This window comes from Hemiscyllium ocellatum, chromosome 12 (assembly GCF_020745735.1).
Source record: "Hemiscyllium ocellatum isolate sHemOce1 chromosome 12, sHemOce1.pat.X.cur, whole genome shotgun sequence".
Lineage (NCBI taxonomy): Eukaryota > Metazoa > Chordata > Chondrichthyes > Orectolobiformes > Hemiscylliidae > Hemiscyllium > Hemiscyllium ocellatum.
Genome location: NC_083412.1, coordinates 18,794,961 through 18,821,496, shown reverse-complemented (window position 1 = coordinate 18,821,496; position 26,536 = coordinate 18,794,961). Strand labels below are relative to the sequence as shown.

At 40.9% G+C, this 26,536-nt stretch overlaps 1 protein-coding gene across 2 annotated transcripts in view; it reads left to right on the top strand.

Annotated features, from left to right (window-relative positions):
* Window positions 1-20,854, top strand: part of tsc22d1 (TSC22 domain family, member 1) — a 204,295-nt gene extending 183,441 nt beyond the window's left edge. For both annotated transcript variants that reach the window (XM_060833344.1, XM_060833345.1), the window contains exons 3-4: window positions 15,406-15,457; window positions 19,131-20,854. In XM_060833344.1, coding sequence (XP_060689327.1) covers window positions 15,406-15,457; window positions 19,131-19,379 — 301 coding nt within the window. In that variant the 3' untranslated portion in view covers window positions 19,380-20,854. The remainder of the gene's footprint in view (window positions 1-15,405; window positions 15,458-19,130) is intronic.
* Window positions 20,855-26,536: the final 5,682 nt, after the last annotated feature.

Genomic DNA, 26,536 nt, shown 5'->3' with positions numbered 1-26,536 from the left:
ATGAGGGCAGTGTGGCGGATGTGATCTATATGAACTTCAGTAAGGTGTTTGGGTCCACTGTTCTTCATCATTTGTATAAATGATTTAGATGTGAACACAGGAGGCGTTTGTTATGCTTGCCTTTATTGGTCAGAGTATTGAGTATAGGAGTTGGGTGGTCATGTTGTGGCTGTACAGGGAATTGGTTAGGTCACTTTTGGAATATTGCATGCAATTCTGGTCTCCATCCTATTGGAAGGATGTTGTGAGACTTAAGGGTTCAGAAAAGATTTACAAGGATATTGCCAGAGTTAGATGATTTGAGCTAAAGGGAGAGGCTAAATAGGTTTGGGCTGTCTTCCCTGGAGCATTAGAGGCTGAGGGGTGACTTTATAGAGGTTTATGAGATCATGAGGGGCATGGATAGGGTAAATAGACAAGGTCTTTTCCCTGGGTTGGGAGAAGTCCAGAACTAGAGGGCATAGGCTTAGGGCAATAGAGGAAAGATTTAAAAGGGGCCTAAGGGGTAACATTTTCCCCAGAGTCGTGCGTTTATGGAATGACCTGCCAGAGGAAGTGGTGGAGGATAGCGCATCTGCAACATTTAAGAGGCACTGGGATGGGTATGTGAATAGGAAGGGTTTGGAGGGATATGGGCTGGGTGCTGGCAAACGATTAATTTAGAATATCTGATTGGCATGGACGATTGGACTGAAAGGTCTGTTTCCGTGTTGTGCACCTCTATGATGCTGTAACTTACACCTTTGGACGTGATTGATTGCACTAATTTGAAAGGTTTTTGATATGGAGTATTTACCATAAACATTTGGCTCAGTTTATATCAACAATGCAACTCCATATGGAGGGAAATGACATTATCTCAACCAAACCAAACTGTTGCATAAAGCTTAGAGCTGTTTTCTGCTGAGATGGTCTCTGATATCAGGATGTGATGCAGTGCAATAAGAAGTTTTGAATTTATAGGAATACTTGTTACACCAATTCAGTCTTTCGATCTGTGCACCATTAAGAGTATTCCTGTGTTTATTGGCTGCTCCATGATTATTCCATTCAACTAAATGTTAGTTTTGGCCTAAAGAACAGTACTATTATTTGAGCAGACAGGAGTTGATGGATATGTCGGTAACTGATAAAACATAGCTTTATATAAATGGGTCCTTGATGGAGAAATATATTTCCCCAGTTGCCAGTTTTGCTTCTAAGAAATTGCTGTATAAACAAGAGTAAAAACTCTTGATGTGATGGGCCCAGATTGATCAACAATCTTGTCAAAATACTTTGTAAGAAGAAACTACTTATGTCCAGATAGCTTTATGATTGGAAGTCTTGAAGTGCATATTGATGAAGGACCAGTTTCCTTCACCTGGGACCTTGAAAATATCACTTGTGTTTATTGTATAACATTTGCTGGAGGCATGCTCCTGGGACCCCTCATTATCTTTTAACATTCTGTTTTATATCTGTTTCTGCATGTATTTCTCATTAATTGGCTTGAATGGATGTTGGCCTATTTGATGAAATAAAAAAGGGCATGAGAATGGCATTGAGAGAAAATGAAAGAATTCATATTAAATCTTAATTGAATAACGTTGATTATAAGGACTGTTTGGTTTCATTTAATTCCAATCAAAATGCTGAAGTGATAGGTTCTACCCATCAGAAGTAAGTGTCTTAGAACAATCAAAATGCTAAGAGGTGATCACTCCAAATATATGGCCAGCACCCTGGAGCTGTGAACACTAAATATTTGTTATAATAGTAGCATATGTCCCTCATTCATAATGACCATGCTAATGTAACAAGACCATTTGTTCATGGTAGAAGGGTGCACTAATAGATGTGCAGGCCTTAATATTGAATATCTGAAACTTAAGATAATTTTCTTCAAGACAGGGGCAACTTTTTCTCACACAGGGTAGTGCATGTATGGAATGAGCTGCCAAAGGAACTGGTGGAGGCTGATACAATTACAGGGATAAGTGCTGGCAAACGGGACTAGATTAGGTTAAGATATCTGGTCAGCATTGACTAGTTGGACCGAAGGATCTGTTTCCATGCTGTATGTCTCTATGACTCTATAGGAAGATGGGTTGCCTGTTGGCCCCTCCGAAGCTGTAAATCACATCTTGCCTTCGCAGTGATGTAGCTAAAAGCCTTTCATTTTTGCTGTCCAATCAGTACAACATTATTCCATACTACAGACCTGAGTCTCTATTCACAATTGCAGTGAATTAGTGAAAGGATTTCAGCTGGCACCAATTTTGAATGAGGCAAGGTCTTGTGCAACGATCGTATCCCTACCTCTGAGCCAGGCGTTCCAGCTTCAAGTTGCACCTTGTGATGGCTATGGAGATGTGTTGTGATGTCTGAGAATGTTGACTTTAAAAATACTGTTTTAAACACTGTAGATTTAAGAAACACTAACAGTTCTCCTTAAAGGTCTGATTTAAAATAGTAATTCTAGAGCTGTTATTGGAATAATGTTTGCACATGGAGTGATAAATAGATATTGGATGTGTTGTGCAAGTAAGTAGCATACAGTGGATCAAGACCACTTAAGGCTCTGGTAGAGTGGTTGAATAGTTGCTTTGTACTGTGTCTACTGAATTTTATTTGTAATTGTTGCAACAGTGAATTCATTATCAATATCAGCAAAGTGACTGGTGTAAACCCACATCATTTGGAACTACTTGAACTGAGTATTGCACTACATTTCAACAGAATTCTCAGTACAAATTTAATATTTTTAAAAGGGGGTTAAATGCTATGAAATTGTTAAAGCTTATCTAGTTCTAGGATAAATAACACTTGATGTAGAATCGTAAAAATGCAAGTAAAGCTCTGCAATAATGTGTTGACTGTCTCATCAATATAAGGTATGAAAAGTTATAAGGTTTCATATTTTACTCAGTGACCTAAGGCTTGTACCTTGTGTAAAATTGGCTAAATGTTGGGGTGCTCGGAGAGCAGGTTCTGGATAAAGAAAGTAAGCAGTTTAAAACTGCTGATCTCTCCATATTCCTAGGGCTCCTGCTTCAGTACTTTTAGTTGAATTACTTAATTGATTTGTGTGAAATAGGTTATTGATGGTTTCCAGGAATAAACCAGATCCCAGTTTCCAAAGAGCTTCACTTCATTATCATCCAAGTGACTTTTTAAAATGATCTTGAAGTTTACAATCATCTGTCTCATTTAATTATCGTACATTAACTAAAGCGATGTTTTGTCTTGGCCAGGTTATCTTAGCCACTCAGACTTGGTCTAAGCTTGTTCAAAACATGCTTCAACTGCCTGCCATTACTCTGGCCTGTATGCTCACAGCTGCTGTGTAGTGAAATGAGTAACACAGTGAACCCATGCAGTTTGGATGCTTTTGTGCATATCTTTGAGCAATGTGATTTGTCATTTTTAGATTTCAGTTTTTGACATTAGGGAAGGATGGTAGGCTCATTGAAAAATTGAGGAAATGAAATTGAATCTTAGAAAGTTACTTTTATGTAGTAATGCATACTTAATCACACAATATTATGGAGCATTTCTGGATGCAGAAGAAAAACAACAGATTAAATTGCATGCTCTCAGAACCAGTGGAGCTGGCAGCACTGTGATGCGCAGTTGGAAGCGAATTGCCTGGGAATCATCAACATTGATTCTGGACCCCATGAATGTTGGCATCAGGCCTACGTGGCAAGGAAACCACATTGAAACATGTCGATTCTTAAGAGGCTTGACAGGGAAACATTGAGAGGGTGTTCCCCCTCATGAGAGAGTGTAGGACCAGAGGGTACTGGTTTAAGACTGAGACGAGAATTTTTTTCTGAGGGTTCTCTCTCTTTGGGACTCCTTGACACACAGATCTGTGTATACTTAAGGCTGAGGTGGATAGATTGTTGAACTGGAGGGAAATAGAAGCTTATAGGGAAAGGGCAGGAAAATGGACCTAAGTAATGTCTGATCAGTCTTGATGCTATTGAACAGTGGAGCAGTTTTGAGGGTCTGAATGGCCTACTCTTCCTATTTCTTATGGTTTTTATGGACCTGCTGGTGTACCACTATGCCCTCCCCTACATGTTCAATTAATGAATCAGCATCCCCATGTTGAACAGTACACTTGGAGAAAGCACTGAGGATGGTAAGGGCAGTGAATGTACTCTGGATGGGGGAATCTTCAATGCTCATTAAGAGTGACTAAGCAGCAGCACTACTGATTAAGCTTGTCAGGTCCTCAAGAACATAGCTGATAGATTGGGTCTGTGGCAGGTGGTGAGGGAACCAACAAGAGGGAAAAACATACTTGACCTATCACTGTGCTAAATGGGACAGATTTCAAACAGTTGCAGCAGTAAGCCATTAGCAGAAGCAGAATTGTACTCCTGTAACCTCCCAACCTAGCAAGTCCCCCGCTCAACCATTGCCATCAAACCAAAGTTCAATCCTAGCTCAATGGAGAATGCAAGAAGGCGTGCCAGGAGCAGCACCAGGCATACCTAAAAAAATACCTAAAAGGCAAAGCTCCGAAGCAGGAATACTTGCATGCCAAACAGCAAAGCAGCAAGTGTTGGTCAGCATTAAATAATTCCACAACCAACAGATCAGACCCAGGCTCTGCAGTCCTGCCATATACAGCCACGATGATGGTGGACAATTAAACAACTCACTGGAGGAGGATATTTGCATCCTCAATAATGGAAAAACCCAGCACATCACTGCAAAGGTTAAGACTGAAACATGGTAATTCTGGCAAAAATTTATTGCAAAGTGGATGATCCATCTCTATCCCCTGCAGTCCCAACATCACCGCAGTCAGTGTTCAGCTAATTTGATTCACTCCACTTGATACCAAGAAATGATTGGAGGTATTGGATACTGCAAAAGCTATGGGGCCTTACACCATTCTGCCAATAGTACTGACAACTTGTGTTCTCAAACCTGCTGCATGTCTAGCCAAGCTGTTCCAGTATAGCTCTAATAATTGTGTCTGCCTGACAATGTGGGAAATTGCTCAGGTACATACTGTACAGAAAAGCAGTACAAATCCAACCAACTGTTGATAATCAGGAAGGTATCATTCATCAGCAGTGCTTTGGAGCAGCACCTGCTCAGTGACACCAAATTTGGGTTTTGCCAGGACCACTCCGCTCCTGACCTCTTTACAACCTTGGTTCAATCACGAACAAAAGAGCTGAATTCCGGAGAGTGAGGTGAGAGTGACAGCCCTTGACATCAAGATCAAATTTGACATACAAGTTTGACATCAAGGACTCTAGGAAAATTAGTCAATGAGGATCGAGGGGAAAACTTAACTCGTTGTCTTTTACCTAGAATAAAGGAAAATGGTTGTGATTATTACAGGTCAGTCATCTCAGTTCCAGGCCATCTTTGCAGGTAATGTCTTAAACTATCTTCAGCTTCATGAGTGACCCCCCCCCCCCACACACACACGCACATAAAGTCAGAAGTGGGGGTGCTCACCAATTCACCATGATTGCACAATATTTACCCTAACCATTTGTGACTCCTCACATACTGAGGCAGTTCAGCTCCAAATGCACGAAGACCTGGGCTGTATCCCATTTTGGACTGACAAAGTGACAACATTCCCACTATACAAATGCCAGACAATAACCATTACCCATGACACTCATTGGCATTACCATCTTTGAATCCCAAACTGTCAATACTCTGGGGAGTTAGCATTGACCAGAAACTGAACTGGACTAGCCACGTAAATACTATGGCTGTAAGAACAGGTCAGAGGCTAGGAATCTTGTAACGCTGAACTCGCCACCCGATTTTCCCAAAGCATTCCACGATGGATACTGCCCACTTGCTGAGATGGGTGCAGATCCAACAACACTCAAAGCTTGACACCATTCAAGACAAAGCAGCCCACTTGACTGATGCCACATCCACTCCCTCCACCACTACTGCTCAACAGCAGAATGTAACATCTCCAAGATACATTACAGCAATCCACTAAGGCTCCTTAGCACCTTTCAAACCCATGTTCACTACTATGTAGGGCAACAGATGGTCACCCCCCCCCCCCAAGCCATACTCCCCATTCTGTCTTGGAAATATATCACTGTTCTCAAAATCCTGGAAATGCCCTACTAGTGGTATTGTGGGTTTGTGTCACACTGACATCACATGGGCTGCAGGTGGCAGCTCACCACCACCTTCTCAACAGCAACCTAGGGCAATAAATACAAGCCCAGCCAGCAGTGACCACATCCCAAGAAGAAAGAAAAGAAAATCTCTCAACTTTCAATTCTCCAAAGAAAATAATGTAGTATTTGCATACCGCCATTTAACTCTTACTCCTTCAAACTCAGAACCATCCATACAAATCTTTTGCACTTCAGAAAATATGTGAAGGCTTTAGACAATGTCCAGAAGTGTAGGCAATACTCTAGTTGAGGTCTAACCAGCATTTTACAAAGGTGCTCATCACATTCTCACTTTTGTAAACTCAGCCTCTATTCATAAAGGCCAGCATCCTATGTGTCTTTTCAACCACTTTCTCAAGTTGCTCAAAAGTGCAATTGTACTCCAGGTGTCTCTGTTCCTCCTTCCAGTATAGAGTTCCACCTTGTGGGAATGTGAGAGAATGATTTTAGTACTACTGTGCATGCGGTTTTGCATTTGTCTTGTGTTGTACGCGAGAAAGGAGAAAGTGGCAGAAAACATTGGTTGCACTATCCTGTGAGCTTAAGTTTGCACCTGACCTTGTTGTAGAACATGTTAACATGGCTGTGATGATGTATCCCAATACCTTCTGCCACCCCTCAAATTTAATTCTCAATAGAAGGTTGGCATTGAATTGCTGTCAACTATCTAAAGGTGGTTTGTTATAATGTATTAAATAATATGTTCTGCTTGTCAGCTTTTGAAATTAGATATATGAATGTGCTACAGTGCAACTGAAAGCCAATGCTTAATTTTTTGTCTAGTTAGGTGACAGTTTTTTAAATTTGTTTACTACGATCAGGAACTGAGTTATCTAATTTCTACTTGACATTAAGCTGCCACTGAATACCTAGCCATCTCCTTTGGTTCAATAGAAAGTCAGGTGAGGCAGCCGATATCAAGTGGCAACTTAATTCCGTAGAATGAGCAGAGACAAAGGGGCTGTAGGAATTTTGATTGAGAGCCCTGTTGTATGAATTATGCAAAGGGTATTATTCAATCCTATGTGAATCCTGTAATACCAGATATTCTTGTTGCATTAGAATAAAGGAGGTTCTGAGTAAAATGAAAGAAATTCCTCTCATTGTTTTTTGAATGCACTACATATTTTGTGTGAAAGTTTAATTAGAGCCACTTGCCCAAGGGATAATACACTCAAGGCTGTGCTGAATTTGAAGTTTTAACTATCCTATCAAACAGTCAAGAAGTGGTGGCATAGGTTAAACATAGAGCAAAGATCCCTCTGCACTGTCCAATTAAGGCAGTTGGAAGAGACTGAGAGCGCGCTACACTGATGAGTTTGATGAGGAAAAATGGGAGGAGGCTTGAGCAGAATATAAATGTCCTGGTTGTGCCCAATATTCTCTGCATCTATGTAATTCTGGGCAATTGTTGTCACAATTATCAGATTTGATGTAAAAATTCATATTTTTAAAGACCTTCTGTTTCAGCGCTTCATAATTTTACATTATCAAAATTAGTTTCTCCCATCTCATGCCTTGGAAAGTGGTTTGATTGGGGAAAAAAACAGTCCTCTTCCACTAGCACCCATCTTTCCTGGTTTATATTTTGGCGGATCTATATGCTGCTTAAGATGATAATGGCTGCAATGTGTGACACATCTTCCAGAAATTCTTTTACTGCTTCAGCTATTTTTATATTGTAATAGCTTCATTGAATTCAACCTTTTTAATGTCATTGTGTTTTGAAGGTGGCCTGTTGCATTAGGTATTTGGAATGACATTGTATGAGCTTAGACTGATAAGCAGCCTCCTAAATTACCTTTCACTGTGTCAATTGTGACCAACGACAATAAGAATCATGACTGTCTGTATGTAGAGAGAGTGAATTTAATTCTGGGCAATAAACTTGAGGTCCAGCATTTGTTCATAATTAAGCTGTCAGGTAGAGGAGTAAATTAGTGTTGTAGCATAGGAAGATTAAGCTGAAAGAAATTTCTGCAGGAGTGCTTGTTTTGTGCCTTTACCAGGTTAAAAAAAATGTTTTTGCCAGGTTGTCTGTCAACAGAGAACATAGGGGAAACCCTAACAGTTATGATAAAGATGTTTAACTTGTGCATTAGTTGTTGACTGATCTAATTTTAATTATAGCTCACATGACTTTGGTCATGTGCTTGCTATTTGGCATTGACTGAGCACTTTTCTCCCAGGTGGTCTTACATCCTTACCTTCTCTAATTTGTCAAAAAGCAGTCACCTCCATGTTTTCTGTTTATCCCTGACTCGTTTCTTTCAAACTGTATGTGAGGCCATTGTTTCTCAATATATTTAATGCAATATTTCTGTTATCCTTATCCAAATTCCTCATGGCTTTCCCTCGCTGTGTCTTTTCCTTCTCCTATCTAACATCTATTCTCATATCCTTTGTTCCGAGTGTCCTTCTAACTGACGATAACCAAATCCATTGCTACTTCAGCCCTGAAGTAGTGCGGTAACTTCATTACCTGGAGTTAGCTCACCAAATCCTTTTTACCCTTGCTAAACTCTTACTAAACTAAATGGTGATTAATCTCTCTCTTTAACTCAACTATATGAATGTGAATTGCATAATGTAGTGAAGATTTAGATTAATTATTATGTGAGGGACCAATCCCACAACGATTACTGAGAGTCTAGATAATGCAAAGCACAGTGTTTCTGTGCTGAAGAACAACGGTCTTTTTGCTGGCAGCTCTGTGAAACAATAAAATAATACTTTTAGAAAATCTAAACTGTAGCAACCACTATGATTTACCTTGTCATCTCTCACACCCAGCCTCCTTGTAACCTCCCAAGAAAGATTAGCAATTTAGGGTCAAATTGTGGTCAGCTTTGTCTCCCTCTCATCCATGATTACTCTTAAAACAGGGAGATGAAATTCTAAATGAAATCCAAACGTGTATCCTTGTGGTGAAAGGATGCGAAGCCTGTTTAATTTGGAGCTGTTTGTCCTTCAGGTGATGTGAGTACTGTTTGGCAAGTCTGAGACTGGACAGCAATTCAACAATTCTAAAAAAAATATTTGAAGAGACACTCAGTAGTGAGTGCATTCCAAATAAAGAACCAGTGTTAAAAGTTAGCCTCACTCCTGTTTTCATCCCATCCCATCCCACAAAAGAACAAGTTCGGGTTTTGCTGTTGCTTCAATGATGATTTTCAAATTCAACCATTGCTTATCTCAATGGTTGGTAGGTCCTGGCTCTTGCTGTGTGGAAACTGATTATAGCTTTTACATAAATGTTCATTGAGTTCTGCTACTTTGAAAAAGGTATTGTTGCGATCATCTTCCAGGTCTTTACAAATCCCAGTTTGATCATCCAAGAGAACGGGTGTCAATAGATAGTGCTGAAGAAGGGCTTATGACCGAAACGTCGATTCTCCTGCTCCTTGGATGCTGCCTGACACGATGCACTTTTCCAGCAACACATTTTCAGCTCTGATCTCCAGCATCTGCAGACCTCACTTTCTCCATGTCAATAGATAAGGGTGATTCAGCCCTCATTTTTCTTTGACATATTTATGTTCCAGTTTACCTTGAAGTGTCGAGGCTGATTTCAATGTTATCAGAATATCTCTCTCTCAATGTTCCGGGCAATTTTAACTGCTTGTGAACCATCCCCAAAAGAATTTGCACTATTGAGCTTTAAGTGAAAATTGAGCAGCTACCTATCCAAGGCCCAATATAGAACCTTTGTTGTGGGTAGGAGGCAGAGCTCCCAGAGCAGTATTGTGGAACTCACTCATTAAAACTTTAAAAATGAGCAGTAAGATCCAGATCCCTCGACTGCTTTTACAATGCTGCCCTTAGAATTGTGAACTGGAGGTAGCATTCAATAAATAACCATGCATCAAGTAGATGGGACAGTCACACAAGTCTCTTTCACTAATTACTTCTGAATGTAAAGGGACTTGTGTTGTGAACACCATTTTAATTTGGTGCTGAGTAATTAAAATGGTCTTTACCATGTCTGTGCATATTTGTGGATGCGAAGGTGGAGTTAAAATCCACGATTGACCATGAACATGTTGCACGGCAGAGTAGGTTTGATGAGCTGGTCTTACCTTGCTCCTGTTTCTTAGGTTTTACATCAAGATCAAGGGGAAACTTTGGTTGAGGAAAAGGATCGTTCAGAATCTTAAGCACTGAAATTAGAGTCAGTGCAAGTAATCTGGAGATACTAAGGAAGAAAGGGAAGGAGAAGTTTGGGTAGCTAGAGGGAGTATCTCCTCTGCCTTCCCCCACCCAATCAATCAGCTATTCCCACCTCAACTCCTCTTCCCTCCCCTGCTCTCTGAGCTTGCACTTACTTTCAAATATTAAAATAGAGTCAAGGTGGGGAGAAGTTTGTGAAACAGAGCTAGAAATTGATGCAAATCAATTATTGTCACCCATATGCTTTCACTGAGTAGGGGTTAGTAACTACTGTAAGCAGATTATCATGCCCAAGTAGTAATTGATTTCGATACAACATTGTTAAAGCCTAATAGCTTAATGTTACACAGCAAAGATGAGTTTGACTTTTTTTTTAAAAAATGCTAATTGGAAGAACGATTTGTGTTTGAACATATATAGGGCAATTACAATTCATTACTCCCAACATTTATCTGAGAGAAGCTCCCTGAAAATGCAGCTCCCCAATTTGAAAGAGTTCAATAGCCTTCTCATGCTATGCAAGATTAAAGATGCATTTCAAAAATAGTTTCATGAAACTTCAGTCTAGTCCCTCTTAAAATTCTATTGAACGCAGCATACGATCAATAAAATTGATTTTTCTTTTCAAAATGTGACTAAAATATTAGAGAAAACAATGATCAGGTTTTTATTACAATATCCTCAGTTCAGACAATTCTACCATTGCTTCATGTTTTAAGGGTTAAACAACCCCATGGGCATGTACTTTGAAACAATCAGTCACCATTTTGAATGTTAACCTGAAATGTTTGTAAAAGTTGAATGAAGCCACTTTGTGTAGCTTGGGGGGGGAAAAAAGACAGAAAAAGTAACTGAGCTGATCAGCCATCTCTGTTGTACTGCTAATCCATCATCTTCTCCAAGACACTGACAAATAGGCTGGCCATTTCTGTTTTTGATTCTGATTTTCAGTTTTTAAATTGATTATAAGTATTGTTTTTAAACATGTTTTAATCTAAAGTTTAGCAATAAGAAGGTGTTTGATGGAAAACTTCCTTATAATTTTTTAAAGCAGATTACCAAGCCTTAGTACAAATTTTAATTTCCAGTGTCTTCTGGGGCTGAGCAGCTGTTATGTTCTTATGGACTGAATGTGCAGGTTTTTGTATATGAAACTAATGCAATGATTATTTTGTAATTGAAGGCATGAAAGACACAAAATGCAATTTCTAAATGTCGTATATTCCAGTTGATTTGATTTATCTAAACGAGCAGTACTGTCATGGCTGCTATTAGACTGATATTAATCCAGAGAAGGTGTGCGCAAATCCTAACAAGGGCAGTTTACTAATTTCACTTCAGATTTTTTCTTAAAATTATGCAAAATTAGAATGGTATCAGTAAAAAATAACCATTGTCATCAGATTTCCTCACCCAGCCTAGCTTTTATAACTCCTGATAAACCCAACACCTCAAATGAAATGATGACATCGGATACCAACCAAATGATGATGTATATTATTCTGGAACCCCTAACCTAGCAGCATTAGGAAACTCCTTCACCATATGGAATACAATGGCTACAGGTGAAAGCTCATCTCTGCCTTCTCAAGGAACTGTGAGATGGGCAATAAAAGCTAGCCTTGCCAGCAGTGTCCAGATTTCAAGGGTGAATTTTAAATGTTGATACTAGTATAAGTCTACTGCAGATTTGTAACCAGGTTCTCACCTCTTTAGTACATCCACTTCCAGTTTGATTTTATATTTTGTGAGCTAATGATTTGCTTTTGCAGACATAAGAATTGAATTCTAGCTTCTTGAACTCTAATTTTTATTCATTCCACCAACAGCTGCTGCACTTTTTGCTGTCTTGCCCAAGGCAATCACCCCCTAAACCTCTGTCTCTTCACTTCAAGATACATCTTGAAGCCTTATTGCTTTGATCAAACTTTAGGTCATCTGTCCTAAGTATTTCCTCAAGTGTTGGTGTCAAAAAATATTTTTACTGATAGACTGAAAGTCTTGCTGCACATGGATCAGTGCTGTTTTTGTGAATGTGCAGTGAGAGCTGTTTGTAATTTTTCTCCCTGCAAGAAGTGCAAACGCCATTCATGTCTTCAGGTCTGAAATTAACATTGGATTGTGTTACTTAATATTGTTGTTCATGGTCAGGCATAGATTGCCTGCTGCTCATGGCCTTAACCAGCACTGCTGAATTAATAGTCACTAGGATTGGTGCAACATTTGATATGTGTCAGAGCTGACCAGTAGGTGGCAGTATATGTGTACCACAGTGGCTGGTGAGATGAGTTTGACAGATTAATGTTACATTCAATATTATGAAAATATGCTCAGTAAGGCTACAGCATTGAAAGTCTCCTTATTGCAAAGATAAGTACACAAGTCAACTTTGAGTTGTGTATACCTGGTGACTTGTAATAAGCAGCTTTATTAAAAAAAATTGACAAGTTTGTTTGATTCAGGTCTTGCCCCTAGAAAGCTTAATTGTTTGTGAAATGTTCAGATTTTCTTTCTTTAACTGAATTCTTTAATTTTGGAATATGGGAATTAGATGTAATGGTGTTAATTGGACAATTAATTTGGAATTACAAATACATTTATTATCTTTATTTTTTCCATTGAGGAATATGACCATGTTTGTAGTAATTGTGTTGCACCTCTACTGTTTTAAACTGTTTCATCTAAACACCTTGAGACGTTTATATTACGTTAAGATCTATAACCCTGTACTCATCCAATTCTGACTTGTTGGTGATCCCTCAATTTCATTGTACCACCCATTGACAGCTCAGCTTGCAAATATCTTTACTTTTTGAAAACATTTATTAGAACCTGCTATGATTGAATTTTTCATGTAGGTGGATTTTAAATTTTAGTTTGAGAACAATAATGTCTTATGACACTTGTGTCACAGATACAAGTTGCTACATAAGTATGGTTATTATTCCAGATTCTAGTCAGACTGATTCTGGAAGTCTGTGCACTTAATTGGCATTGGGAAAGTCCACTGTCATTCATGTGTTGGATGTAGAAATGATAAATGTGCTGAGATTGATCCTGGCTTTATTGCTTAAAGAAAAGAAAATTTGGCAAATTCAATAGGGGAATACCTCTTTGTTCTGAACTTCCCTATTATAACATTTAATCTCAAAATTAGAATTAATTGGGAAAACAAGATTACAAAGAGCTGCATCACAGACCAAATTGTGAAGTTGATCAGGGATTGAATTGCAAACATTTACTTGTACTTTGACAACTTTATATATACTACCTGTGCAAAGTGAAAATCCCATCTTATAAAGTGCATCAAATTTTGCAGGAGTTTGTTTTAACTTCCAAATAGTCTTGCTGCTACCAGAAAATCTCTTGTCCTCTTTGCTCCCTTTCCCCAGTTCCTGTAACCCTAGGCTTCTGCAGACATTCAAAATGAAATATTAAGTGAGCAAATGTAAATGTTCTCAAAAAGACTGATTAGAAAACCACTTCAACATTACTCCCACTATAATTTTTACAAATGTTGATTAAGTCAGTCTGCTAGAGTGCATATAGCAAAGGGAAATGGATTGTAAAAGGACAGTGAACAAAATGGTGGGTTTGTGCATGAAAAATTAGCATAAATATGGCGTTGCTTGTAAGACAGCTGGATGGGAGTTGTGGCAAGTGAAGGAGGCTTGTTGAACTTTTCCAACTCCCCCCTCCCCAGTCTGGTTCCCCACCACCATTACCTAATCCCTGAACCACTCCTCACCTGGTACCCCACCTTTCCTTGCTCCCCCTACCCTCTTCCTACTCTATTCACCCCACCGAATTCTTCTCCACGTCCTTCACTCTTTCCCCCCCCCCCTCCCCCCCCCTCCCCCCCCCTCCAATTTCCCCATCTGCTCCCTGAATCTCTCCCTTCCCTTCCCCTACCTGTGCCATGGCCTGGTGCCTGCTGCTGGGTGTTCCTGAGTGTTAATATATTCAGGGACGTGATGTTAATGTGATCAGGTGAGCCTATAGCGGCGGAGCTGCTGGGCGTTCCTCTGCATACATTATGCTGATGAGCGTGCTGAGGGTTTTGTGGTGAGCAGCAGCAGCGGCGAGCTGTTTGTGAGCATCACCAGCTTTCTTTGTGGAGCTCTGTCGAGGTGGCTCTCCAAGGTTTCTACAGTACATTGCCGTTTCACTGCAAATTCACAACCCCTAGCCTTCAGCAATAGCGTTTCTCTTTACCACGGCTGGCTCATTAAAGGCTGCAAACGAAAAGTGCCAATTTCTACACTTCATTTTTGCTCTGGAATAGCATGAATGCTGAATATTATAAGTCACTGGCGATGGAGCTTGGGGTTTACCAGCTGAGAAATTTCTCGATTTCATTTCTCTCCTCTTTGCTTGGAACAGAAAACGCCTCCGTAAAATTAGACAGTAGGTAAATGTCGGTTGTTGGATTTTTTTTTCGTTTCGTTTTTGCAACGGTCAGGGTTGGTTGTGTTTTGATTTGAAGCTAGGCAGATAGATACAGTATAGCAAAATAGCGTTTGCATTGCAACAGTCTACGGTGCTGAAGGCGATGACAGCTTCCTTGAAATCTTCGGCTCTTTCTGGGGGTATCAGAGACATTTGAAAATGTTTTTTTTTAACTTCTCTGTGTCTGTCGAGCTGAGTGTGCGCCTATGGAAATATTAGCGGAGATCAATGCAGGGAAAAATGGCTGGCGTCGTCTCCCAGCCTTGTTATTTTGCCGCATTACAGTGGGGGCATCTACCCCCAGAGTCAGCAGAAAGTGAATATTCATCTCGGCTGGGGGGTTTTTTTGAGGCTAAATCCTACATATTGACCCAGATGCCGACTTTGATTAATAATAATAATGCTGGGTGTTGCATCGCCTGCAAGTGGTCGCTGTTTGCTGCGCCTGGGGGTAAATAAAATGCATCAGTTAACACAAAAACAAAGCTATTATCAGGTTACAACTGTACATTAGATCTTGGCAGGCGCGACTGCTCTATTTGTCTTCCATTTGCTTTTTATTCTTCTCCAGTTGGGATCGTTGCTTTAATCCCTTTTTTTTGTTGTTTCTTTCCAGTTCTTCTGGTGCCAGTGTGGTAGCCATAGACAACAAAATCGAGCAAGCCATGGTAAGTGTGCAGCGAACGGGCAGTAAATATTAAAACCAGTGCAGAGATCTCAAAAATCCTTTTGGGGCGAAGGCGGTGTGGGGGAGGGAATAGGGAATGGGTCAGGCACTCCTCGGTGCGACCGTGCGATGGGGCAGCAAAATAAATCAGAAATTTTCTCCGTAACAATGCAGGTTGGGCATCCTCTAGAGTGTCAGGAATTCTACTGCTCACCCTCTGTGCACAGAGACATTAACTCATTGTTCATGACATGGATGTTCAAGGTGAATGTGAAGACACTTGTTCTGTGTGCAGGAGCCCTTCGCTGACCCACAGATGTGAACCCTCGTTCATTCATCAAAGAAAATTGAATTTTTGTTTAAACATTTGATGCCTCGGCCGTGCAACCGGGTCACTAACAGATGGAATATTGTTTTTCCAGCTTGCGCAGTGCCGTGCATTGGTCCCCTGCAGTAAATCACCTCTCAGTTGCCAGTAAACAATCCATCCGTATTCACCACGATTGTAATTGTGGGGTTTAGGATTATGGACTAGCACGACCTGAATTATTTGGTGACCAGTTAGTGCTGGGAATAAGCGCACTCAGTAACCATCCCAGGGGAATTTTATTTTTGTTTTATGGGGGCGGCTAAATATAATATAATCTCGGTGCATTTTGATTGTTTTGTGAACATGAGGGATTGAGTCTGAGCCTTTTTAAATTTCTAGCCCCCCCCCTCCCCAGTCTGTGCTTTTGTAATGTAGATGCTGGGGGCTGCATGTTTAGTGGGTTGGCTGGCTGGGTGCACGCTGCTCCCCGCTGCCCGGGGCCGCTGGGCTGCTGCCCGCTCACTGCCGCTGCCGCTTGCTCTTCCGCCTGTTGCCAGGCGATCTCAGAACCTTAAACCCTGGGCTAAAAATAACTCCCGCTCCCATTGGCCGCCGGACCGTGACGTGGCGCGGCCTCCGGGCCCGCTGACGTCAGCAGTTGTCAAGAGCGGAAGGAGCGGAGAGAGAGAGAGATTTTACAGGAGGTGGGGGAATGTATTCAGAGAGAGGGACTGATGATGGAAGGTGGTGAGGAAGGTGCAGTGTGAGTGCAGCCCGTGACTGTCCACATTGAGCACTCAGAATCTGACAGCAATTCCCTTCATTTATATGGCCCCTTTTAATACAATATCTCTAGGTGCTTTGGCAAATCATGAGATGAGTACAGACTTGAGTGCATCTTAAATCACTGGTAATTTTGAAGGATAATGTGGTGCAGAGGGGGAGGAAGTTTTGGATCTTGGCTGAAGGCAATGCAAGAGATTAAAATTGAAAGGACACTGGAATTCCATTAGTTGTAAGGTTAGAAGATAACAGAAATAGAGGGGGACCAGGTGTGAAGAATGAGAAGAAAGAAAGACACTTTTAATTTAAAAGCAGGAATAAACGTTTAGCCCTTTTAGACTGCTCTGCTATTTATTAGATTAGATTTACAGTGTGGAAACAGGCCCTTCGGCCCAACAAGTCCACACCAACCCGCCGAAGCGCAACCCACCCATACCCCTACATTTACCCCCTACCTAACACTACGGGCAATTTAGCATGGCCAGTTCACCTGACCCGCACATCTTTGGACTGTGGGAGGAAACCGGAGCAAACCCACACAGACACGGGGAGAACGTGCAAACTCCACACAGTCTGTTGCCTGAGTCGGGAATTGAACCCAGGTCTCAGGCGCTGTGAGGCAGCAGTACTAACCACTGTGCCACCGTGCCACCCACAATGTAATAAAATCATCTGATTATAACTGCCAATCCTGCCTACTCTCAATGACTTTTCAACCCTTTCTCAATAAGAATTGGTATCCACTTAAGCCTTAAACATATTTCGGAACTTTGCTACCATCATCTTTTCAGAGCATTCCAAGACCCTTCAGCTTCTGAGCGAGAGAAATTTGTCCTAAAATCTGTTTTAATTGGTGACCCCTGATTTTTAAATATTGTCCCTGACTTCTAGATTCTCCTATAAAAGAAACCATCCTCTCCACATCTACCCTGACAAGATCCCTTGGGATTATATACACTTCAGTCAACTTACCTTTCACTCTTCTAAACTGCAGAGGATGGAAACCTAGCCTGCCCAATCTTGTTCCTCATAAGACCCCATCCCCATTTCCCTCTTCCAGGTATTTGTCCAGCAGGTACAAGGATATGCCAGCCATGTATAGGGTGATGGGTAATGGAACTTCGTGCAGAATTCAGGCAGAAAAATTGTGTTCTAACTTAATTTTACAAAGGTTGTGGAGGTCAGCCAGCAGAATACTGGAATTGTCAGGTCTATAGGCAGTAAATGCATCAATGAGGGCTTCAACTGGATGCAGTGAGGCATGAGCAGTGATGGCTGGTGTTGTGAAGGCTTAAGTCAGGTGGAATCAAAGAATTTGAGTTGGAAGGGCTGTTTTCTGATCCATTTAGGCACCAAAGTAGTGATTGGTGTTGAGTGGTCACCTGTATCAATGTCTTTTATACTGGTTGTGAAAAGTGAGGAAGGCTAATTTTTCATTTTCAGTGATGTGGAATGTTATTGGTGACTTTGAAGGCTATTTCAATGGGAAAATCAAACCAGATTGGGTGGGTTCAGTCACAAAGTTCTGGGTAAAACAGTGGGCAGAGATTTGAAACATTTTACCATGCTCAAGGACTTGCATAGAATGGAAGTTTTGGAATGAGGACGATCGATTAAAAATGTAGAGTTTGTGAGGAAGGTAAGGAGGTTGTTAGCAGATTGGAATGCAAGGAGGAAAGGGAATTGTGGCAAAATTCAACATGTATTGAGGGTGCAGAGGTGTGTTGTATTAAGCTTGGAGAGAGCATGAGGAAAGGAAATTGAGAAAGATGCATTTTAGGGACGAGTGCAGTCTGAGGTATTCTAGGGATTTGTTCCAAAGTGCAGATTGCAGAAGGGTGGAAGTGCTTTGTGAATTTTAAGCTATGGGCCTTTGGAATGACAAGTCTATCATTTTGGCATTGTATCAGAGACTAACTTAAACATCGAGAAATCTGACTTAATGTGCAAAATGAAGCGTGCAGAATGTACAATATTTTCCTCTGCAAACATTGAGTCAAGGTTTGACCTTGGATATCCAAGATGATCACGAAATGAGCAGAGTGCACCCACTCTTAATGAAGCAGTGCAGGATAGATTCTTATCTAGAATTTTTTTTTAAAGATAGTGCAATTTTGTATGCTTTTTTAAGTTGGCCTGTGTCTCCTTTGTTTTATCCAAATGCAACTGGGAATGTCAGAGGTAGGTTCTTTACTACCACGACTGGCAGTGCATTCCACGCACCCACTATTCTCTGCGTAGAGTCAGATACGTTAGGGACATTTAAGTGACTGCTGGACAAACACATGAGCAGCAGTAAATTGAGGGATGTATAGATTAGATTGATCTTAGATTAAGATAAATGCTTGTGCTTCAGTACGATTAGAGTAGCCTCATGGAAAAACTAGTTCTGTAGTTTCCCACAAAGTATTCTATACTGTGGGATTGTATTAACAACATCTAAACAAAATATCAGATGAAAGAGGCAGCAAAAAAGTTGAATAAACTATTATTGTTTTATACAAATTAAATATGAAAGCTTTGAAAAATGTTGTTCAGTATTTAGATATAATTCTCTTCAATATGTTTGCTTGCTTTGTAGGATCTTGTGAAGAGTCATTTGATGTATGCTGTCAGGGAGGAGGTGGAGGTCCTTAAGGAACAAATCAAAGAACTGGTGGAGAGAAACTCTCAGTTGGAACAAGAAAACAATCTGCTGAAGACTCTGGCTAGCCCTGAGCAGTTAGCACAGTTTCAGGCACAGCTGCAGACAACTGGCTGTTCCCCACCAGTGTCTCAATCTGGACAATCTACTCAACCCACACCACCAAATGGGGGATCATCAGCTTAAAGGCCTGGCTGTACAATCCAATGGAGCCATCAGGCTTTGCAGAGAAGAGAAATAAACTGTCATATCAATCATCATGTAATATTTCATCGCACACCAACAATTCCAAATTGGTTATGGGAACTAGAGTTGTATAAATTCAGAAAGAAACTCTCTTCAGTATTAAGACAGTCGTCTTTGGCTAAAGGAGTTTGCTTTGAGGGTGTGAAATGAAAGCCTTGTCCTCTCAAAGAGAGTGGTTGTATGCACAGGAGAAGAAAAGCAGCCATGCAGATCTGAGTGCTGGTTACCGATCATTGCTCATGCTGTGAAAATGCATGCAGTTTTCTTTCATTCAGCACACCTGTATCTGTGTGTGCATGTGTGTATATGTATGTGTGCACCAATATAACTGCTTCCTGACAAGGTTGAGGAAGAAGTGGATCAGAGGCAATCAGATACTGACTGGAGAGTCTGAGAGGGCCGTGCCCTCCTTTACACTGCTGTAGACCACTTTGATTTCTAAATGAGTTATGAAGACAAAACGGGAGTATGAAGGCAAAGCTGAACAGTATTTAACTTGAACTATAGAACTGTCACCTTGGACCTTAAATTGACAAGATTGCTATGTTTACACTGCTTTTCCAAGAGCTGGAGAGGTGTAGATTTTTTTTCCAAGTTAGATGTGACTCTAAAAAGTTTGGACAATCCAAAACATTGTCCTCTAATGTATATTGTGTACGTAGTGTAAGTATTGTGTAATATAGAGCTGTATCTATTAGGTTGTACAGATTGAAAACTTGCTGTTTCACTGATCCAATTGCATTTGGACATTTTTTATGCTGTTGAACAGAAATGGCATTTGTGAACAATTATGCTGTCCTCAGACATAGCAGGGCTGAAATAATTTTTTTTGTAAGTAAATGGTACGTGACTGGTAATTATAGAAAGTACGTGGTCCACTGGTCTCATTTCATATATCTATCAACACTAAGTAGTGGCAAATGCTACACAGTAGTTGTAGTGATAGAAGTGGTCTCTTGGTCAGAGGAAGCACTGAGAGATGAGAATCTATGGGCTCCAGTGGAATTGATTCTTTTTGATGCTTCATAGACCTTAGCTGTTGGTTCAATGGTCCATTGGTCTGTCAAATCTATGCTGTAATGGTCTGGTTAGATTCCTTAGGATCCAGAACCAATGGATTCAACAGCCTACGTATGTTTGCTTCTAACTGGCTGTTGAATACCTTCAACAACAATGTACTTGCCAGTAGTACAGCATTTGTAACACCAACAAAAAAAGATTGTGTTTTGACAATTAAGCACTCCAGACCCAAAACCTCCGTTAGAAGCTCTGATTCCTGCTATGGATTTCACATTAACAGTAATAGTGTTGCTTATGTTCTGATGCATGTTCTGAAACAGTTGTAACACATTCAGTTATACTCGACTGCGGCACAACTTCGAAACTTTCAATAAACTCAAGTTGGTAAATAACAAGTATTGATTGAATTGTCTGTGTCTTTACACTTTTTTTATTGCAAATTGTGGCAAGATGTATTCATATTATCTGGAACAACAGAGCAGGAGCATCATTTGGCATTCATTACCAGCCATGCATCTGAATCTAGACAATACCTTCTTGGGCACTGACTGTCCAATTTTGTTTTGGGGAAAATGTTACTTAGATTAAAACTGCAGGCTGACACATTGAAGTCGAACTTAAAGGGCTGAGTGACGGTACAATTGCCACTTGCATAGTCCTGTCACTCTAAGTTTTCAGCACTTTGCTGTCACAATGCAGCTATTTATTTGTGGGTGGAGCCAAAGTGTTTGTAGTTTTATACTGTCTTCTCACTGGCCATTGACAGATGAGATGGACCTGGTAAGATTTGCTCAACTGAATGTGTTAACCACTCGTTGAGGTTCTGCAATTTCTTCAGGTTTTGATTTGACAACTTTATGCCTCTCTGTGACCTCCCTATGTTTTCAAAATGTAGGTTTGGCACCATTTAACTTGATGCATACTGTCAAAGATATTTAATGTAATTATCATTTACCTGTACATCATAACTAAAGTTTGCTGTAAGGAATTTAAAGAATCGATGGATCTTCAACATTTTGTAGCTATTCACAACATGATTTTTACAGTTTGAAGGCAACATTTTGAGATTGCACATAGCTTTGTGATTGTTCAGTTACACCACTACTGAATCAACTTTGTTTCATTAAAAAAAAATGCTTGTGCACCAATGTTTGTTTTATATCTGGCATGTGGATAAAACTTCTAGAATGATGAACAAAAATCTGGTTGACTCCCATGGAAGCAGAATCCTGCAGATGCAGAAATGTAAATTAAAAAGCAAATGCTGTAAATAGGGCTAGGCAACATTTCTGGAGACAGAAACTGAGTTAATAATTCAGGTCAGCAAAAGGGATAATATTAGCAATATAATCGTTTTTTAAGTCAGTCAAAAGGCAGGAAAGAGAGTGGAAAACAGAGATTAAATGATTCTCGCTAATCGCACTGAACAACAGCAGTGACCAAAGTTTAAAGTTAACCATCGATAAAGCTTGTGTTGTAAATCCATATGGGCCTTCAGTTTAAACATTACTGGAAAGTGCAGATAGAGTTTTCATATTTGCTACTGAATACTATTAAATCCACTTTGATTTTTATCATTAATACTCCCAAGGATTTTTTTTGATTAGATTCCCTACAGTGTGGAAACAGGCCCTTCACCCCAACAAGTCCACACAGACCCATTCCCCTACATTCACCCTTGACTAATGCAGATCTGATGTTAATCAGTGTGTAATGCTGACCTGACACCAGCGCTACTGTTGTGAAGCTTCAGCTCATGATCCCTCTTAATTGGCTGTTTAACATTTAGCAATCAGATGCTGGAAGGGCTATAAAATCAGTGCTATTTAAAGGGATCATGGACTACTTTTTTTTAGACTACTTCTAAAAATAGTTGATGGATTTCTGCTGGCACTTGCTGTGATTGTACAAATGTGTATTTTCTGGAGTCCTGTAAAAGTGCTTAACTCTACAGAAAATGGACGTCAGGGATGAAAGACTAGGTCTGGCCTTCAAACAGTTACTCTCAGACATGAGTGCAGTATTCGGTTTTTCTCTAGGAATGCAGTGTGACTGCTGGGAAAACAAACAGCAGATATCGTGCAGCACAAATCACTGAAAGCGGGGGTGAAGCTTGGCTCTTTGCAGGTGACTGTATTCATTGGGGTGCAAAGGGGGCAACTCGCCTACTTTTTGATTCAATAGGTTCATGATCCACCAAGCTACTGCTGCTTCCCTGTGCTGGCATCTCAGCTTGTAATCTGTTGGTGTACAGACTGAGACACCCTGGAAAGCCCCTGTATGCTCAGGTATCCTGAGGGCATCAGTTCAGCTGTGTAGAAGCTGTTGTGCAACATGTAGAGCTCTCTTCAACATTGGGGCTCTCTGTTTAAAAACAAATGGAATTTTCCTAGTATTTACACGGTAGTATCAGATTTCTTTCAACAGTCACGAACTTGCCAAAATTCTAGCATATGAAAACAAAGGAAATAACTATCAAAAAACAGGTCTCAATTCCCATTGAACTCGCGTCACCAATTAATAGGGTGTGTTTGACACTATATTCAGTGTGTGGTCTTCAAGTATAGGATTGATAAATTGTTCCTCAGATGAAGGTGGGCTGAAAAGAGTTTAAGCAGATTTTTAAAAAAATAAATTCATGGCATGTGGGTATAGCTGGCTGGACTGCATTTATTGTCCATCCCTAATGGCCCAGAGGACATTAAAAGTCAACCACATTGCCATGGATCTGGAATCATGTAGGTCAGACCAGGTAAGGATGGCCATTACCTTCCTGGAGGGGCATTGAGGTCAAGGGAATGAGAGGTTTTTCCGACAATGGTTACACGGTCATCGTTAGACTCCACTCCAGATTTTTTTTAACTGAATTCAAATCCCACCATCCGTCATGGCTGGATTTAAACCCGGGTCCCCAGAACATTAGCTGGGTCGCCGGATTAACAGTCAAGCAATAATACCACTAGGCCATCGCCTCCCCCAATTGACTAGCAAAAAAACCCTACCCCTAGAAATATGATGTAACAATAAGCCCATGGAGTGGAGGGGATTTCTTTACTGGGAGTTAGCATCAAGCAGACCTGGTCATACAGTCATAAAGATGTACAGCACGGAAACAGGCCCTTCAACTTGTCCGTGCCAACCAGATATCCTAACCTAGTCCCATTTTCCAGCACTTAGCCCATATCCCTCTAAATCCTTCCTATTCATATAGCCATCCAGATATCTTTTAAATGTTGTAATTGTACCAGCCTCCACCACTTCCTCTGGTAGTGCGTTCCATACATGCACCACCCTCAGTGTGAAAAAGTTTCCCCTTTAGGTCCTTTTTTGAAATTTTTTCCCCCTCACCCTAAACCTATGCCCTCCACTTTCAAGAACTATGAACCTGCACTCCAAGGTCTTTATGTTCAGCAACACTCCCCCAGGACCTTACTATTAGGTGTACAAGTCCTACTCTGATTTGCCTTTCCAAAATGCAGCATTACTTAAATAAATTCCATCTGCTACTTCTTGGCCCATCTGATCAAGATCCCATTGAACTCTGAGGTAACCTTCTTCACTGTCCACGACACCACTAATTTTGGTGTCATCTGCAAACTTACTAACTATACCTCCTATGTTCACATCCAAATCACTTACGTAAATGGTGAAAAGCAGTGGCTGGCCTCCAGTCTGAAAACCAACCCTTCACCACCTTTCTCTGTCTTCTACCTTCAAGCCAGTTCAGGATCCAAATGGCTAGTTCTCCCTGGTCACCAGAGAATAGTCTTCATTGAGCAGTCTTCACCAGGCAGATAGACAGCACAGAAGAGGAGGAAGAGTGAGGGAAGCATTCCCTAATACCTCAGCATTGGGGCCCCAGGATTGATGAAGGTTCTACTTCCTGTACAAAAGCTCATACCTTGGTGAGGGAGCAGGATTCTGCCTCCACTTGAACAAGACTGAAACATTCTGCATTGACTCTCTGTTTGGCCTCTGGTGGCAGTGAACATTTCCAATTGTCACTGTATACATTCTTTACCTAATTAATGTATCACAGTTGCAGCTGCATAACAAAAACTTGCTGACTGCCTGCATTCAATAACTGTGTTCACAAACCCCTAAAATTATCACGCAATGGTGCTCAGACATTGGGTGCTGTCTGTTTGGCATGTTCTGGAAGCTGAGTCATTGTTCACTGGACTCTTGTCATGTTTGGGTTGATGAGTGTTCTGCTGGACACTTAAATCACTTCCAAGCAAAAAAGAATGGACCTATTGGAAAAAGTCTCCTGGTGTCAGACTCACTGTGCTCCTTAATATCAGCTGCAGACTTTGTGACAATCTGTTAATGCACCAGGCCTTTCTGTACGCAAACCCATGATCCTTTGTCTGTCCAAAACCAAAATATTGTCTACTGCAAATCTGAAACACAAGAAAATGCTAATTTTTTTTAAGCAAGTCAGCCAGTATCGGTGGAGAGAGAAACTGCATTAAACGTGTGTTCAATAAAGTGAAGTGGGGTTAGAGATAAAGAACATAAGAGAAAGTGAGATTAAATGACAAATGTGATAATGATGCAAAACAAAATTGGATATTAATGGCACAAAGACAGGAATAAAAGACGTGAAATGGGAATACAGGAATTAGGAGCAGCCCTTCCAGCCTGCTTGGCCATTTTACACGGTCATGGCTAATCTCATCCTGGTTTCAACTCCACTCTCCCACCTGCTCCCCATAATCCTTTATCCCACTTCTCATCAGAAATATATCTATTTCTTCCTTGAATCTGTGGATTGATTCTGCTTCTACTGCACTCTTTGATTGAGTGACCATTCATTTTCAAGTGATGACACTGAGCTTCTGCCTAGCTGCCATGTTGATTTTCTCTTCCCTGCCGCTGTGCTATTTCTGCCATTGGCCTCCACCTCTGCAGCAGACCCTCATCCTTCAGAAAAGTGGCACTTTGGGCATCTCTGTGACCGTGGCTGGCAGCAGGCTGAACCTGTCCAGTGTCAGCTCCAGCTCCTGACCTTGCTTCTACTACACACACCTGGACTGAATATGCGAGCAAGCCGCGCTTTGTGTCCTCCTTACTGATGTCACACTATAACCACTGCCTGTCTTGGTGTCTACTCTTAGGTGTCCAAAAGGCATGATGTTGTGTTGGGGGTGGGAAAGAGCATTCAATATCATCCTTAAGGTTATCAGGACAGCAATAGCCAATCCAATAAGGGTAAACATTGGAATTGGTTACCACTTCAGCATTTCTCTGAGATAATCAAACACTGCTCACTGAGTAGATTTCTTACACTGTGGAAACAGGCCCTTCAGCCCAACAAGTCCACAACGACCCACCACCCACCCATACCCCTAACTTAACACTATGGACAATTTAGCATGGTCAATTCACCTGACCTGCACATCTTTGGACTGTGGGAGCAAACACCACACAGTCGCCTGAGGCGGGAATTGAACCCGGGTCTCTAGCGCTGTGAGGCAGCAGTGCTAACTGCTGTGCCACTGCGCTGCCCACTTTAAGTAGGTATTCTTCCATCTTACAATTGCATCAGCAATGATGAAGGGTTTATGCCAGAAACGTTGATTCTCCTGCTCCTCGGAAGCTTCCTGACCTGCTGTGCTTTTCCAGCACCACTCTCTTGCCTCTGATCTCCAGCACCTGCAGTCTTCACTTTCTCCTAACCTGTTAAAAAGCTTATTTACAAGTCCAGGAAGGAGGATTACCTCCAAAAAAAGGTATTTTTCCATTTAAATTTGACACATTTCTGTTGTCCTTTAGCAAGCAGGTCAACTTTATGATCATTTTGTTGAAGGGTCCCACCAGGAGCTAAGCTATTACAGATTTTTGTTTTTTACTGAAGTTGTTATTGTTTATTTGCGAAGGGGACTGGTGATAGCATTCTTTCTCAGCTACAGACCATTCATGTTTGGAACCACAACATAGGGCACTACTCACCATGTTTTTCTGCCACCAAACTAACTAGTAGCTGCTATTTTCTTCCACCCACCAGTCCTACCAAGCACACTCTGAATGTCGAGCTTTTAATAACAGCCTTGGACTAAGTCACTGTTGTGAAA